Source organism: Musca domestica, unplaced genomic scaffold (assembly GCF_030504385.1).
Source record: "Musca domestica strain aabys unplaced genomic scaffold, Musca_domestica.polishedcontigs.V.1.1 45, whole genome shotgun sequence".
In the NCBI taxonomy this organism is placed as follows: Eukaryota; Metazoa; Arthropoda; class Insecta; order Diptera; family Muscidae; genus Musca; species Musca domestica.
The window spans coordinates 648,998-666,242 of NW_026712335.1; the positions used below are offsets into that span (position 1 = coordinate 648,998).

Sequence of the window (17,245 nt, forward strand, 5' to 3'; positions counted from 1 at the left end):
TGTGGGTATTCGTTCCATTGGGCTGAGTGATAAAGTTTGTGTTTATTTTTTTTGCGTGTTTTGAGAAAGAAGAAGAACATAAACAAGCCACGGAATTGCCATAGATTGTGAAATAACAATAGGTGTTGATACAAAAACCAGCAGCCAGCAGCTGAGAACTACATTTTCAAATTCCTGATCAAGGCAATGGAGAAATATGAAATATTGACTGTGATTTATCATGAAAAATTCAATTATGTTATAGCCGATGACCGGGGTCTGAATCGTCGTTGTTTGAGACCTCAGGAATTTCGGGAGCTAATCAACACTCATGGTTGTGAGGTGGTTGAATTGAAGATCATCAGTTGCTATTTATTGATGGAAATTTTTAGCAATGAAGCGGTTGAAAATCATCTGGAGATGGCCAAGTTCCCCAACCTCAGGAAACTTGAATTGAATGGCATGAGTTTTACATCCGAGTGGTTGGATATGCTAAGCAATTGTTGTGGCCAACTGGAGACCCTTAACTTGGAGAATTGTTCCAACGGCCAAGGAGCACCAGTACAGCTCGCCGTCGATATCAAGCTGGAAATTTTACAAAAATTTCCACATTTAAAGAAAATATCGTTACACAGTTACGACTTCTATTCCCTAACAATTGAATATCCTAAATGGCAGGAATTGTTGGGGAACTTGCCTTTGCAGGCTTTGCATTTGAACGATCGAATTATTGGCGAAAGTTCAACTGACAATGAATTGTCAATGAGGGGTCAAAATACAACTGCACAGTTGGCTGAGCTTTCGCTCAAAACTTCTTTGGCGCGGGAAAAATGGTTGGAAATTTTTTCAAAATTTCTGAGAAATTTTGAAAAACTCACCACTCTCAGAATAGAAGTTTTGGAAACCATAACCCAACAAATACTCCAGACACTAGAGGAGAAATGCAAAAAATTGCAAATTCTTCAAATAACTAATTCCACATTCTACACGACACTATCAGTGATTAGCTGGCCGAAAAATTTAAAAGAATTGGCCCTTCTCCATTGTGGGGGACTCAATTTTGGCAATCTACAAGAAATTCTGCAATATCACCCCAAACTTACGAAATTTATTTCAAAATCCACTGAATACCAGGATGAAGAGGTAGATAACTTTCAAATTTCGCCTGGACTTCAAAGTCTGGAAGTGGACTGCAAATACCTGTGGCAACTGCAAGAATTGTCTAACTTGTTGCACAACAATCACATCAAGGAGCTGATGTGGCATCACGAAAAGCAGAATTGTCAACTTTCAGAGAAACCAATTCCCGCAGCAGAGACTTATGGGAATCTTCCACAGCTGCAGAAATTAACTATACCCCATCACATGACGAGTTTTGGCCACATCACAGAACTCCTCCAACATTCCAGCTTAGAAGATTTAACGGTAATGCATTGTGGAGAATACAGTGAAGCCACTTGCGTGGCGGTTCCATCAGTGGCAGCACTATTCCAGGGCAATATTTCCGAGTTATCCATACCCCTGGATATATTTAATGGGCATTTAGATTTTTGGTTGGACTTCTTTGCAAAGAATTCGAAAATGACCATACTTAGCTGTACCTTTACATTTGAAGACTTTGAATATTCGCAATTCTTGAAGAGACTAATTGAAAACCCCCTCTTTCCTGATGATTTGAAGAAGCTCGATATTTTTGGTTATACAATAGGTGAGTGGCAAGCTAAAAAGTATCGGTCAGTTTTCCAGACATATGTATACCTTCGGACAATGTTCGATTATTTAAATATATTTAGACTCCTGTTATGACTCCTAAATTAATACGATTTAAATATTGCCACGTGTCAGGTTTAGACTATAGCGGCTACTTCCTTCACTTAATATGAGCTATGTAAACATTTTTAGAAAACTTTGAAACGTGCCTGAGGTACCCTAGATATAGTCGACCGAAATATTCCATTCTCATACCACATCCAATACAGATAAAAATAATGGTATGGGCAAAATTACAAGAAAATCGAATATTTATATCCACTTCAATGCGAAATCATAAATTCCGATAAATTCCACATTCATCTTAGGTTCCTGGTTGAGAGGAATATTTAGATGTAGCAAGTTGTAAAGAATAGCTGACTTGTTTCGCAAGTTATGACAGATAAAAGTATTTGAATTGTGACCCTTTGTAGGTGAGGTACCAGAAGGGGTTTCCAGACACATATCATCTTCGCAACAGATCTTGTATTAGCTTAAATGTTTGACGAGAGTTGGATGCTTATTTCGCTTCCTTTGAACGTTTCGGTTATTCAAAATCTTGAACCCTATGTGGGGGAGGTACCAGAAGGAATGGTCCGATCTTTACCATCATTATAACAGATCGTGCTCTGATGGAAATATTGAGATGTACCAAGTCTGAATGGAATCGGATGTTAATTTCGCGTTTTAGGTTTGTTTTTGTTTCATAGATATTCCAAATTTTGTCCCGTTGTGGGGGAAGGACCAGAAGATATGGATCCCATTTTCACAGCAGATGTTGTGTTAGTAGAAGTAATGGGAGGTGTGAAATATGAAGAGAGCCGGATGCTTATTTCGGATTTTATAATCGTTTTGATTATTTAAAACATTGACCCTTTGTGAGGGAGGTACCAGAAGAAATGGTCCGATCTCTATCAAATTTATAACAGATCTCGTGTTGCTAAAAATATTGCCATGTGGCGAGTTTAAAAGAAAGCGGATGCTTAATACGGATTTTATTAGCTTTATGGTTATTCAAAATTTTGACCCGTTGTGGGGGAGGTACGAGAATTAATGGTCCGTTATATCGGTTCTTTTTACCAGATATTGTTTCAGTGGAAATATTGAGATGTGCGTAATTGGACGGCCTTCGGACTCATATTTCACACATTACCACAGTTATAATTGTTTCAAACTTTGACCCTTTGTGCGGGAGGTACCAGAAGGAGTGGACCGATATATTCCATCTTCACAGCAGATCTTGTGGTAGTAGAAATAATGGGATGTATGAAATATAAGGAGAACAGGATGCTTTTTTCGAATTTTATAATCGTTTCGATTTTTCAAAGCTTTGATCCTTTGTGAGGGAGATATCAGAAGAAATGGTCCGATCTCTACCATCTTTATAACAGATCTGGTGTTGATGGAAATATTAAAATGTAACAAGTCTCAATGGAATTCGCGTTTTATGAGCTTGATAGATAGAGTGGACCTACACTGTCCATTTTCGCACCTGAACTAGCACTGATTCAAATATTAAGATTTGCAGAGTTTTAGCAAAATCGGATTATCATTTCTCTTTCCGTGCAGTAAGACATTTTTTTTTTTTTTTGAAAATTTCGACTTTTTGTGTGGGAGGTACCAGAAGGGTCCAAAGCCGTTATTTTGATGAGGCACGTTTTTGCCGTATCAAATGATATATACCCTCCTCTCTAGCCATATGACTGAGGGTATAAATATATAAGTTAGCATAGTTAATTGAGGGTATATTTTTTAGCAAATTCGATCAGCTATACGAAAGTCTTCAAATATTGTTGTAAGTTATAACTATAATCAACATTTATCTGTTCTCTATTTTCAGATTGTAATGATTTGCACAACAATTTCAATGCCCTTATAAATAAATTGGAAAATGAAAACTGTGAAGATCTGTATCGTATTGTTCTAAGCAAAGAAAACAAAAAATAAAATAAAAAAAACAATTTTAAGTTGTTTTAAACTTACCTTAGAAAATCTGAAATTGAAGAGAAAAACACTTATTAATTTTAATATCATGGAAAAGGTATAAAATATGTTCGATATAAAAAAGAGGAAAAAAGGGTATTTTAAAATGGACATAACTTAAATATTGAAATTTCGGGGTTTTTATCATGTTTTTTTTTCATTCAGATATTGAAAGTGGAAAATAGGGAATTTTAAAATGGTCATAACTCACTCATTAGCATGTTTTTATATTTAGATATTGAAAAAAGAAGAATAGAATATTTTAAAATGGGCATAACTCCTTAAATATTGACATTTCGGGGATTTTTACTATGTTTTTTAATTTAGCTTTTTAAAGAGGAAAAAAGTCAAAAGTCGGGCGGGGCCGACTATATGATACCCTACACCACTATGCATATTTAGTAGAGCTCTCGTAAAAAGGTTTATACAGGGCATTTCAGAGCTCTATGAGATATTTGGTACAAAATCAAAATCTATCTAATTCTATCGTGCATTTTATGAACTATAGCTATCTCTGAACCGGGTTTCTCCAAATTTTACGTATTAGCTTCTAGACTGGTGATTTGGGCTGATATTGACCATTTAGTGCACATTTAACCCGAAATCGGATGAAGATATATATGAGAGCTATATCCAAATCTGAACCGATTTCGATAAAATTTAAAACAGCTATTCCTGTGCTCCATCTAATACCTGGTACCAAATATCACGGTTGTGGAGTGAATATTACGAATGTATGGGACTACAACTCTAAATCGGATGAAACATTTATATGGTTGCTATATCTATATCTGAACCGATTTTCACCAAATTTGATATACTTGCTTCTAGGCTGAATTTGGTCCGATGTACTAAAATTCAGTCCATTTGGACTTATATCGGCCATTTGGTGCACAATTAACCCGAAATCGGATGAAGATATATATGGGAGCTATATCCAAATCTGAACCGATTTCGATAAAATTACAAACAGCTATTTCTGGGCTGTATCTAATACCTGGTACCAAATATCATTCTTGTGGAGTGCATATTACGAATGTGAGAGGCTTAAACACCAAATCGGATGAAAGATATATATGGGAGCTATAGCTATATCTGAACCGATTTTCTCCAAATTTGATATACTTGTTTCTAGGCCGAACTCGGTTGGGTGTGCCAAAATTCAGGTAATTTGGACTGATAGTGAATATTTGGTGCACATTTAAACCGAAATCGGATGAAGATATATATGGGAGCTATATCTAAATTTGATCCGATTCTCACCAATTTCAATAGGGTTCGTCCTTGGGCCAAAAAAATATTGTTTGGAAAATTTCATCTCAATCGGATAATAAATGCGACCTGCATTTTGTTCACAAGAATACATGGACAGACGGACGGACGGACAGACGGACTGACATGCATAAATCGACTCAGAAAGTGATTCTATGAAGGTTCTCAAAAGTAACTATGGGTCTATCTCGTTTCCTTCTCCATGTTACAAACAAATGCACAAAGACATAATACCCTTACCACTATGTGGTGTAGGGTATAATAATTATTTATTTGTTCCAAGTTGAACTTAACGAGTTCAATGACTAAATTCCAAAAAAACATCGTTTCTGTTAAAGTCAATGCCCGAATATTTGAACGCATTACAAGGAATCTGAATGATGGATGGCAACCCACATTTAATGTCATGGGCATTGCTCTCATCTTGTAATGGTTGCAATTTCAAGAGAGATAGAGAGAGTTGTAATGTGGTGCTATACGAAATACAAAAACAAAATAAATACCAACAACTTTTACTTTTTGTTGTATTTGTAATATTTTGCATTGCTTTAAGTTCTCTCCCTTCGTTTTGTTGTTTACATTTGAGTGGTGTTTAGTTTAGTTTTTGGCTCTCACTATTCACTTAAATTAGCGAGTAAATATACGAGGTTACAGTTAACCTCCATAGAACGCGTAGCAAACAAATAATGAAATAAGAAGAGTTTGACAATATAAAAAAACAGTAGCTGAGGGCATGTGTGTCCAATTGCCAAACAGAACAATTGCCAGCTACAAGAAACATAGAAACGTAAACAAGTGAAAAAGTATTATTCGGTTTTGCCGACAGATGCATACCCTCCGCCTATGTCCGTTTATCTACAGGGTGGCCCAGAAAGATCTAAGTGGTGTGAATTTTATAAATGATTTTTTTCAGAATTTTTTTATTTTATTTGTTGTTTTTGTTTTTTTTAATACAGTGGAGAATATTTTAGATTAGTTATTAAAAATGGGGCCCATTTTTTGCTTCGCGCAATTGTGCTCCTTTCAACACATTTTCCAAACACAAAGTTTGCAAAACTTCCGGCAGTGATGTTGTTACTTTCGTCTCGAATATTGGTTTTTAATCGGATGTTATTATCGCTTTTTATGAACTTCATAGTTATTTAAAATTTTGATCCCTTTTGGTGGGGAGGCAACAAAAGGAGTGGACCACATTATGTGTTGAAAGAAAGATTGGCATGTGTGGAATTTGAAGAGAATCGGATTCTTATTTCACATTTTATGAGCTTCATAGTTATTAAAAATATTGGCCACTTTGTGGGAAAGATACCAGAAGGAATGATCCGATCTCTATACTTGTTACAACAGATCTTGTGTTGATGGAAATATTGAAATGTACTACGTCTGAATAAAATCGGATGTTAATTTCGAAATGTTGACTCTTTGTGGGACAGGTACCAGAAGGAGTGGACTGATATATACCATCTTCACACCAGACCTTGAGTTAATAAAATTATTATTATGTGTGTAATTTGAAGACAATCGGACTCTTACATCACATTTTTGAAGAGTTACAAGTATTCAAAATCTTGACCCTTTTTGGGTTCAACTGATGCAGACTGATGGATATATTAGGATTTAAAAAGTTGGAGCCAAGTCGGACTATCCGACTTGGCTCCAACTTTAAATAAAATATATATATTTATACCCTCAGCCATATGGCTACAGAGGGTATATATCATTTGATACGGCCAAAACGTGCCTAGTCGAAATAACGGTTTTAGACCCTAGGTCTCTTTGGACCAAATCCGTTTCAGAACATTTGGAGTCGATCTAGCGATATCCGTCCGTCCGTCCGTCCGTCCGTCCGTCCGTCTGTCTGTCTGTCTGGCTGGCTGGTGCGCACGATAACTCTCGAAGGGAGTATCCGATTTGGTCCAAATTGGCTACAACGTAATATTTTTGTCAAACTTAGATCGAGTTCGGAGATGGGCAATATCGGTCCACTCCTTCTGGTACCTCCCCCACAAAAGGTCGAAATTTTCAAAAAATATATTTTTTGCACAGGACGAGAAAGGATAATCCGAATTTGCTCCAACTTTGCAAATCCTAATATTTGCGTCAGTGCTAGGTCAGGTGTGAAAATGGGCAATATCGGTCCTCTCCATCAAGTACCTCCCCCACAAATGGTCAAAATTTTGAATAATTATAACTCTCACAAAATGTTATGTAAGAATCCGACTGTCTTCAAATTTCACACATCCCAATATTTATATTAACCCAAGGTGTTGTGTTAAGATGAACAATATCGGCCCACTCCTTCTGGTACCTCCCCCACAAAAGGTCGAAATTTTCAAAAAAAAAAAAAAACAAATTTTTTGCACAGAAAAAGAAAGGCTAATCCGAATTTGCTCCGACTTTGCGAATCCTAATATTTGCGTCAGTGCTAGGACAGGTGTGAAAATTGACAATATCGGTCCACTCCATCAAGTACCTCCCCCACAAAATATTGAAATTTTGAGTACCCATAAAGCTCATAAATCGCCAAATTAACATCCGATTCCATTTAGACTTGGCACATCTGTCGAAATATTTATATCATCTTTTGGCCCATTCCTTCGGGATCTGCTCCATAGAGGGTCAAACGTTTGAATAACCTTAACACTAGTCAAAATATATTTAGATAATCGAACATAGGCTGAGGGTATATCTCTGGCGGCAATACCGACTGATACTTTTTAACTTGTTTTTTTAAATTTCGATCTTTTGTGGGGGAGGTACTAGATAGACTGGTCCGGTATTGTCCATATCCGAACTCGGTCTAAGCTTGATAATAATATTACGATGTACCAAGTTTGTACTAAATCGGATACTCCCTTCTAAAGTTATCATGCGCACCAGCCAGTCAGATAGACAGACTGCCGAACATGGCTAGATCAACTCCAAATGTCCTGAAACGGATTTGGTCTAAAGAAACCTTGGGTATACAATCGTTATTTTGATGAGGCCGTACTAAATTATACAGGTTGTGATGAAAAAACTGCATCCTACTTCAGACTCCTTTAATTTTTAGCCACTAATCCGACAGCTGTTAAAATTATTCCAGTGACAGCTCATATTATTGTTTACAAGCGTACAAAAGCATTTTGGTAAGAATTTTCCAGAAAAAAAAATAATTCGTGATGGAATTCAAGCGTGATAGTGTGATTTCTTTATATTTGACTGGAAAACCACAAGTGGCTATCGTTAGAGCACTCTAGCATTTAAATGTGAATAAATCTTTTGTGTCACATACTATCGCTCGTTACCGATTACGTGATACTGGTCGCGTAGCCCGACGTCAAGGAAGTGCACGGAAGAAAACACCAACATCAGCTGAAATGGTTCGAAAAGTAAAGAAGCGACTTAATTGAAACCCGCGTCGCAGTGACCGAAAAATGGCTCGTGAACTGAACACATCGCAATATTCCATTCGGCAAATATTGAAAAATGAGCTCGGGCTAAATCCATTGAAATTCAAAAAAGTGCAAGAACTTACACCGCAACAGAAAGAAAATAGACTCAAAAAAGCTACAGAGTGGCTTCGCTTGGCCCAAAGTGGTGAACTGCCGAATTTTGTTTTCTCCGATGAGAAAACATTCGTTGTCCAGCAGTTTGTAAACGAACAAAATGATCGTGTTTACTTGCCAAAGAGGTCAGCTGAAACTGTGCACCTTCGGTTGGCCACTAAAACTCAAGCGCCGGCCATGGAGATGGTGTGGGCCGCCATAACATCCGATGGTGACTCTTCTTTCGTATAAATCGGTCGTGGCATCAGAATAAATGCCAAATATTATTTCGAAAATATTCTGGAGGGTATATTAAAGCCTTGGGCACGCAAACATGTTGGCCTTAGACCTTGGACATTCCAACAGGACTCAGCACCATCACACTCAGCACGCACCACCCAAGAATGGTTTCAAAATAAGGTTCCTCGCTTCATTTCCAGCACACAATGGCCATCAAAATCCCCGGATACCTATCCGTTGGACTATAGTATCTGGAGTATTTTGGAAAGCAAGGTTGGCACTAAAAAATACCAAAGTGTGGATCACCTCAAGCAAGCGCTTCGCCGAGAGTGGGCCAAAATACCGCAGAGCAACATTTGGGCAGCGTGTGACGGTGTCATTGGCTGTTTGAAGGTCATAATTCGTGTCAAAGCTGATTAATTCGAGCAAACGTATTCTAAAATTTGATGCTATTTCCGACATTTTTTGCTTTCATCCAATAAAATTTAAAACAAAAAAATTAAAAATTGTGACGTTTGACTTTATTGCAGTTTTTTTATCTCCCCTGTATATATCCCTCTGTAGCCACATGACTCAGAATGACCTTGCTGTACGATTCATGGTTAAATTGTAGATCGAACTGATCTTGTTTGATAGTAAAACAAAACAGGAAACGTGCAGGAAGCTGTTTAAGCCAGTGCTGCTAAGTGTATTAAGGCTAAAATATCACCTTTTAGTTTTTGTGAAGAGGCGAAAATGTTCTACGTCTGTTCTACTTTTAAATTCTTACATGATCTGAGTTCAAGCCGGTGTGAGTTGGCTGGTTGATTGGTTTCGACCTTTAAAAAACGAAAATATTTCAGTCCCAAGTTTCAGTACGACGTAGGTTGTAAAGTATGGAGGACCACCTTTTGTATTCAACTGCATATTCCGAGGTCTATCTATGACATATCTAACAAGAGCACATTGAGAAAAATAAGTGACAGTAGAATTTACGACTAGAACGGGTGCACACGTCCCATTATTTGTTTATGGTGCATTTTTTTGTGGTTTTGTTTTGTTTTCCTCGGTTCGTTTCGGGCATAAACAAACGGACATAATTTATTTCCAATTATATAATAATAGTTATAGAAAGTGGAAACTTAGAGAAAAATGAATGGATTCGAGAGCATAGCAAACAATTGTGAAATACAAATCTATATTTACAAATTATTGACGTTCAAAGATCAACTGCGACTGGCCCGGGTCAGCGAGGGACTGCGCTGCGTTTTCGAACGTTTCATATGGCCAGTGAAATATGAAAAGTTAACAGTGGCCGAAATCTTTCCCAACTATGTGGTCACAAATGAGACCATTGCGAATGGTCTTCTGATGACGGCCGATGTGTTCATTGAGTTTCTCAACTTCTATTCGCAACAGGTGCATGAGTTGACGTCATACTCGCACTGGGATCTGAAGCAATTTAAGAATCTCACCACCCTCAAGTGTTGTGTGGACCTGTGTTGGCTGGAATTGCTGCAATCGGTGGCCAATAATATACCGGGCTTGGAGAACATCTATTTGCTCTCGTACAATCAGGATCACAAGGTGTATTTTACACCCTACATGGTGATACACATGTTTGGCGCCATAACGGATGGTTTCGTTTCGGTGGAATTTGTGGAGAGTTTGTTGCGCATGAAACACCTGAAACGCATCTCTTTGGACTATCGCTGTGACTTTCCCATCATTCGCATTGGCTGTGATGACTTCTTTCGTCTGATTTACCAGCTACCCATGGAAGTGTTGGAGCTGAGTTTTGTTGTGGAACCTGAAAATCCAGCCGATTATATTCCCCAGCCCCCGCCCACAGCCATCTATCCTTTGCAATTGAAATCGCTGAAAATCACCACCACTCTGGATCGCAACAAATGGTCCAAGAACTATGACAAGTTCATGGCAATATTCCAAAACCTAAAGAGTCTGAATTTGCGCATGATTGATGGCATAACTGAGGAGATTCTAAATACCATTTGTCAGGCATGTCCCAACCTGGAATCTCTAACCATACAGCGTAGCACGTTCTTTGACATCAGCGCACTGAGGCTACCTGATCATTTGGAAAAACTGAACATTGAATTTTGTTATGGCCTGAGTTATGGCAATTTAAAGGAAATTCTCACCTGTCCCCATCTCAGGGAATACATTTCCATTGGGACAACATATAAAGGAGATTTTGAAAATTTCACCATTTCAGGGACGATTCAAAAGCTGGCTTTGGGTGGAGTACCAATGCAGGAATTTTATCTTGCCTATGCCCACAATGAGAATCTGCAACACTTGGCCTGGATACCCAGCAACCGAGATAACAGCAATCTCTTTCACATGGCCAGGGGAGTACCACCGAACCTGACAACTCTACAAATGAAATGTTGTCAAGTCACCATGGAATCGCTGCAACAAATGACCCAATTACAATCATTAGATACCTGGCTAGTACAACCCTTCCAGACCTCATACATTTTGCAACTCCTTCGTTTGCCGGCTTTGCAGCATCTAACGTTGCGCATCGAAGACATGCAATTCAATTGTCCCCTCCCCTCGGCGGAAGAGGAGCTCCTCACAAATGTCATCCATCTGAAGCTGTTCTATAGCAAACGTTTCGCAACCGATTTAGATTTTTGGTTAGATCTATTTCGTCATAACACCAAAATGACCATGGCCATATCACCATATCCCGATACCGAAGATTCGCTCAGGTCTTTAATAAATCATGCAAAATTTCCCAAGTCACTGAAGAGGTTATTCCTATTCGGTTTTACAATAAGTGAGTAGTGAAGGAAATTCATTTGGCATCATTCATTTTCTCATAAAAGTCCATTGAGAAGTATGTTTCAGATAAGGTAACAAAGATTTGATCGGGCGGATATAGGAAGGCCAAAAATAATTTTCAATAACTTTCTTCAAGAACTGCAAGAATGTAAAAATTGTTTACTACGATATCCGACTTTTTCCTTTATGATATCGGAAAGAATTGCGAAACTAGTAGATTCTTGCAGAACAACTCAACTTTATATAGAAATATCTTTTTTTCAAGATTTCTTTAGAGTAAAAAACTACAAAATATTATTACACTATGCAACACAAAAAATCAGTGGGGCTAAAAATAAAAAATACCTTTATCGGTGTTTTGAGAGTTTTTACTGCCAAGTAACTCAAATAGGAGGTACAAGTTCCACCTTTCCCCTGTGCAACACAAAAAATATTTACAGCAATAACTCAGTAGATTTTTAAAGTAGGGCTAAAAATAGGAGACTCCTGTATCGGCGTACTGAGAATTTTCATTGACCCAAATACAGAAGGCAAGTTCGCCCCTCCACAAAATTTTTCAAAATTGTCTATTTAAGATTTTCTGAAATCCTTACGTTTTATGGATATGGTGTCTTAGGCACAATTATTGATAACAATGCGAGAATTATTTTGATAAAAATGTTAACCCTCCACCGAGTCACCAAAGGGGTATTTTTGATCCTTTTTTATAAACTCAGCCAGATGGCTACAGATGCTATATATCATCTGATACTGCCAAAACGTGCTTCATCGAAATAACGGTTTTAGACCTTAGGTTTTTTTCGACCAAATCTGTTTCAGGACATTTTAATCAATCTTGCGATGTCCGTCCGTCTGTCTGTCTGATAACTTCACGAAAACTCTCTAATGGAGTATTCGATTTGTTCCAAACTTGGTACGTCGTAATAATATTATCAAACATAAACTGAGTTCGGAGATGGGCAATATCGATCCACTCCTTCTGGTAACAACTCCCCCAACCTCCACCACCTGAGGTCGAAATTTTCAAAAAAATATTTTATTACACAGAAAGATAAAGTACCGGAGAATACTCCGATTTTGCTCCAACTTTGCAAATTCTAATTACATCAGTGCTAGGTCAGGTGCGAAAATGAACAATATCGGTTCACTACATCAATAATTACAACTCTTATAAAAAGTGATGTAAGAGATCGATTGTCTTTAAATTACACACATCGCAATATTTTTATTAACCTAAGATCTGGTGTAAAGGTGGAATACATCGGCCCACTCCTTCTGGCACCACCCCCACAAAAGGTCAAAATTTTTAAAAAAGAAAAAATATTTTTTATGCAAGGAAAGAGAAGCAATAATCCGACTTTGCTCCAATTTTGCAAATCCTAATATTTGCGTCAGTTCTAAACCAGGTGCAAAAATGGAAAATATCGGTCTACTCCATGAAGTACCTCCCCCACAAAGGGTCAAAATTTTGAATATTTACAACTCTTATAAAATGTGATGACAGAGTCCGATTGTCTTCATATTACACATCTCAATAATTTTATTAACCCAAGTTCTGGTGTAAAGGTAGAATACATCGGTCCACTCCTTCTGGTACCTCCCCCACAAAATGTCGAAATTGTGAAAATCCATTATTCTCATAAAACGCGAATCTAACATCCGATTCCATTTAGACTTAGCACATCTGAATATTTCCATAAACACAAGATCTGACATAAAGATGGCGCCGATCGGACAATTCCTTCTGGTACCTCCCTCACAAAGGGTCAAAATTTTGAATAACCAAAACGTTTATAAATCGAAATACACATCAGGTTCGACTTATATTTCACGTACCCCATTATTTCTACCAATACCATATCTGTTGTGAAGATGGAATATATCAGACCACTCCTTTTGGTACCTCCCCCACTAAGGGTCAAAATTTTGAATATTAATAACTGTTATAATAAGTGATATAAGAGTCCGATTTTCTTCATATTACACACATCACAGTATTTTGTATTAAAACACGGTGTGGTGTGAAGATGGAATATATCAATCCACTCCTTCGGGTAGCTGCCTCATAAAGGGTCAATATTTTGAATATTCATGAAGCTCATTAAACACGAAATTAACATCCGATTCCTTGCAGACTTGGCCCATCTCAAAATCTCCATCAACACAAGATCTATTATAAAGACTATAGAGATCGGACCATTGCTTCTGGTACCTCCCCACAAAGGGTCAAACTTTTGAAAAATCAAAACGATTACACAATATCAAACAAGCATCCGGTTCTCTTCAAATTTCCCACACACAAACTTGTTTGCTAACACAAGATCTGTTGTGAAGGGTGAGATAAATAAAGTGCCACAAAGGCAAACGCCATAATTTTTACATTTTTTTATAAAATTTTATTGAATGAAAGCAAAAAATGTCGGAAATAGCATAAAATTTTGAATAAGTTTAGATTTGTTCGAATTGGTCACTTTTGGCACGAATTATGGTCTTCAAACGGCCAATGAAATCATCGCACGCTGCCCGAATGTTGATCTGCGGTATTTTCGCCCATTCCCTGCGAAGCGCTTGCTTGAGGTGATCGACACTTTGGTATTTTTTAATGCCAACCTTGATTTCCAAAATACTCCAGACACAATAGCCCAATGGATTGGAATCCAGAGATTTTGGTGGCCATTGTGCGCTGGAAATGAAGCGTGGAATCTCATTTTGGTACTGAGTCCTGTTGGAATGTCCAGAATATTTTCGCGATAATATTCGGTATTTTTTCTGATGCCACGGTCGATTAATACGAGTGGAGAGCGACCATCGGCTGGTATGGCGGCCCACACCATCACCATGGCCGGCGCTTGAGTTCTGGTGGCCAACCGAAAGTGTACATTTTCAGCTGACCTCTTTGGCAAGTAAACACGATCATTTTGTTTGCTTACAAACTGCTGGACAACGAATGTTTTCTCATCGGAGACGGAGAACACCAAATTCGGCAGTTCACCACTTTCGGCCAAGCGAAGCAACTCTTTAGCTCTTTTGAGTCTATTTTCTTTCTGTATGGGTGTAAGTTCTTGCACTTTTTGGAATTTCAGTGGCTTTACCCCTAGCTCATTTTTCAATATCTGCCGAATGGAATATTGCGATACGTTCAGCTCACGCGCCATTTTTCGGCCACTGCAACGCTTTCAGCCTAAAGCGAAACTGTGTGTTACTTTCATGCACTTTTAACATTGAGGTTTAAATATTTACTAGAATCGAGGGGTTTCGAAGGTTTGTCAATTTTTTTAATTTCATATTTCCAAGTCGAGGTTATTCCTTATAAAAAATGTCTTTTATAAAATTCGCGTTGATAATCTAACAGTCCTTGGAAATAAATTTACTTATAAAAATCACGTAGGGAGGGACTTTTTTTATGAAATCCACATTGATAATCTGATGTCCCTGGAAAGAGCTTTAATTGCAAAAAGAAGATAGAAGTCCATGGAAAATATTCTTTTAAAAAGAACGCAAACTGAAAATTCCGAAAATTCGCTTAGAATGACTTTGGAAGAAATATATGAAAAAACATTTATTGCGAATGTACCAAAAATTTCACTTCGCACGGCATATTTTGTCAATATTCATCTTCGTTCATTTCATGATTTCAAACCAACAAAAGATGATGCAGATGATTATCTTAATATGTGATACTCTTAATTTCAGAATGTGATGATTTACGAAGAAATTTTGAATCGACCATAAAAAGTATAGTCTACCATAGAAATGTGTTCGATGATCCAGAGGATGACCGATTTTTCATTGTCCTACGCAGGGGCTAGGAAAATCGAGAAGAAGAGGAAGAAGCAACGACATTTCGTTGCTGAGGTCACTTCTATGTCTTCCAGTGTTTCTAAATAAAATTATGTGTATATAGAATTAAAATAAACAATTAATTATTTATTAGACTGATATTTGTTTCTCTATTTTCAAGGATAAAGAGATGACAGAAGTGGATTAATTATCGCGTAAGTAACATCTCGAGGCAATAAATAAAATAAAAAATAATAATAATTCATCTATTCATATATTTGGCCAAACCTCCTATCCATGCTGAAGCTCTACAGGAAAGGTGAAAAATTCTCGAGTCAGATCAGCTGGACCAGTCCCATTCACCGCCGAAGCCTCCAGTCGATAGAAGTGGAACAAACAGTTAACAAGCCGACAAATATTACCTTAATATGTGCGAGCAGAGAAATTGCGGGCACCATTTACAAATACATTGTTATGATTATAGTCAAAGAGCCAAGATTCTGGTTAAGGGGCCTCTGCCTATTTTTTCAACCTCGAATTTGGAATAACAACGTTTTAGTATACTCTGTGACCAAAAAAGTTGCTGAATCCCCAATTTGGGCGCCAACACTTGTTAAAGGTTTTTTCACCTTAAATCCTGATTTCCAGTTATTTCTCATTTCCCATAGATAATCGCGAATAAAGAACTGACAGTAGAAACCAAGCTCACGTTGGTCGCCATTGATATATGTTACTATGATTCTCGTCAATGGACGGTGATTCTAGTTAAAAGGCCCTCACCTACTTTTTCAGCCTTGAATTTGGAGTATCAATGCTTGTGACCAAAAATGTAGCTGAATCCCCAATTTGGGCGCCGTTAGTTTTTAAATGGTTTTCTTTGCAGATTTTAAGTCATTATTTTTATACCCTCCACCATAGTATGGAGGGTATATTAAGTTATCATTCCGTTTGTAACACCTCAAAATATGCATTTTAGACCCCACAAAGTATATATATTCTTGATCAGCATAAAATTGTATGTCGATTTAGCGATGTCCGTCCGTCTATCCCTCTGTACGTCTGGGGAAATCACTCTAGCTTCCGAACGAATTGAAGTAGATTGATAAAATTTTACTCAAATGTATATTATGTCCGCAGGACTTTTGGTATTGAAAATGGGCCATGTAGGTTCACGTTTTGACATAGTCTCCATATAACGGTACATCCCGATATTCGGTATTTTGATTATTTCAGCGACAATATTCATCGGAATTCAAATTTAGTATTTGATGTTCGTAATGGATGCTACAGCCTATGGCAAGAGATTGTCTGTGCAGGTCCACCTATTCGTATAGGTACCTCCCGATATTCGGTATTTTGGTGATTTTAGCGACATTATTCACCGGAATTGTTTCAAATTTGGTATTTGAAGTTCGTAATAAATACTACAGCCTAAGAAAATTGTCTGAGCAGGTCCAATATAATTGTAACTCCCGATATTCTGTATTTTGATGATATTAGCTACATTATTCACCTATTTTTTTAAATTTCGCATTTTAATATTGTAATGGCTTATGACAAAAGTTACCTATGCAGGTCCATGTCATCGTATATACCCTAATATAACAGCAACATTCGGTATTTTTAAAATTTTAACAGAATTTTTAACGGAATGGTTGAGGGTATTCAAAGTTCGTCCCGGCCGAACTTACAACTTTTTTACTTGTTTTAACCTTAAGTCTGATTTCCAATGATTTCTTATTCTTTATAGATAATCACCAATAAAGAACTGACCAACACCACGTTGGGCGCCATTTACAAATACGTTTTTACGAATCTAGTCAAAGGATCAAGATTCTAGTTAAAGGACCCCTTAAATTTTTTTTTCAACCTCGAATTTTGAATACCAACGCATTGAGTATCCTCTCTGATCTAAAATATTGCCG

General features: G+C 37.4%; 2 protein-coding genes across 2 annotated transcripts; both read left to right on the forward strand.

Moving 5' to 3' along the window:
• Positions 1–3,675, forward strand: LOC105261957 (uncharacterized). Its single transcript, XM_059127404.1, has 2 exons — positions 1–1,687; positions 3,569–3,675. Exons 1-2 carry the CDS (start codon positions 187–189, stop codon positions 3,673–3,675), a joined length of 1,608 nt encoding a protein of 535 aa, XP_058983387.1. The 5' UTR covers positions 1–186.
• A 6,027-nt stretch (positions 3,676–9,702) lies between these two features.
• LOC101895784 (uncharacterized) lies at positions 9,703–15,457 on the forward strand. Its single transcript, XM_020037547.2, has 2 exons — positions 9,703–11,535; positions 15,234–15,457. Exons 1-2 carry the CDS (start codon positions 9,882–9,884, stop codon positions 15,347–15,349), a joined length of 1,770 nt encoding a protein of 589 aa, XP_019893106.2. The 5' UTR covers positions 9,703–9,881; the 3' UTR covers positions 15,350–15,457.
• The last annotated feature ends 1,788 nt before the right edge of the window (positions 15,458–17,245 follow it).

What these genes read in the sequence shown, in the direction of transcription:
- LOC105261957 (XM_059127404.1), top strand. Translation starts at nt 187, where the DNA reads ATGGAGAAATATGAAATATTGACTGTGATTTATCATGAAAAATTCAAT. An exon ending in TATTTTTGGTTATACAATAG is followed by an intron (nt 1,688 to 3,568) that starts GTGAGTGGCAAG and finishes CTCTATTTTCAG; the next exon opens with ATTGTAATGATTTGCACAAC.
- LOC101895784 (XM_020037547.2), top strand. Translation starts at nt 9,882, where the DNA reads ATGAATGGATTCGAGAGCATAGCAAACAATTGTGAAATACAAATCTAT. An exon ending in CCTATTCGGTTTTACAATAA is followed by an intron (nt 11,536 to 15,233) that starts GTGAGTAGTGAA and finishes TCTTAATTTCAG; the next exon opens with AATGTGATGATTTACGAAGA.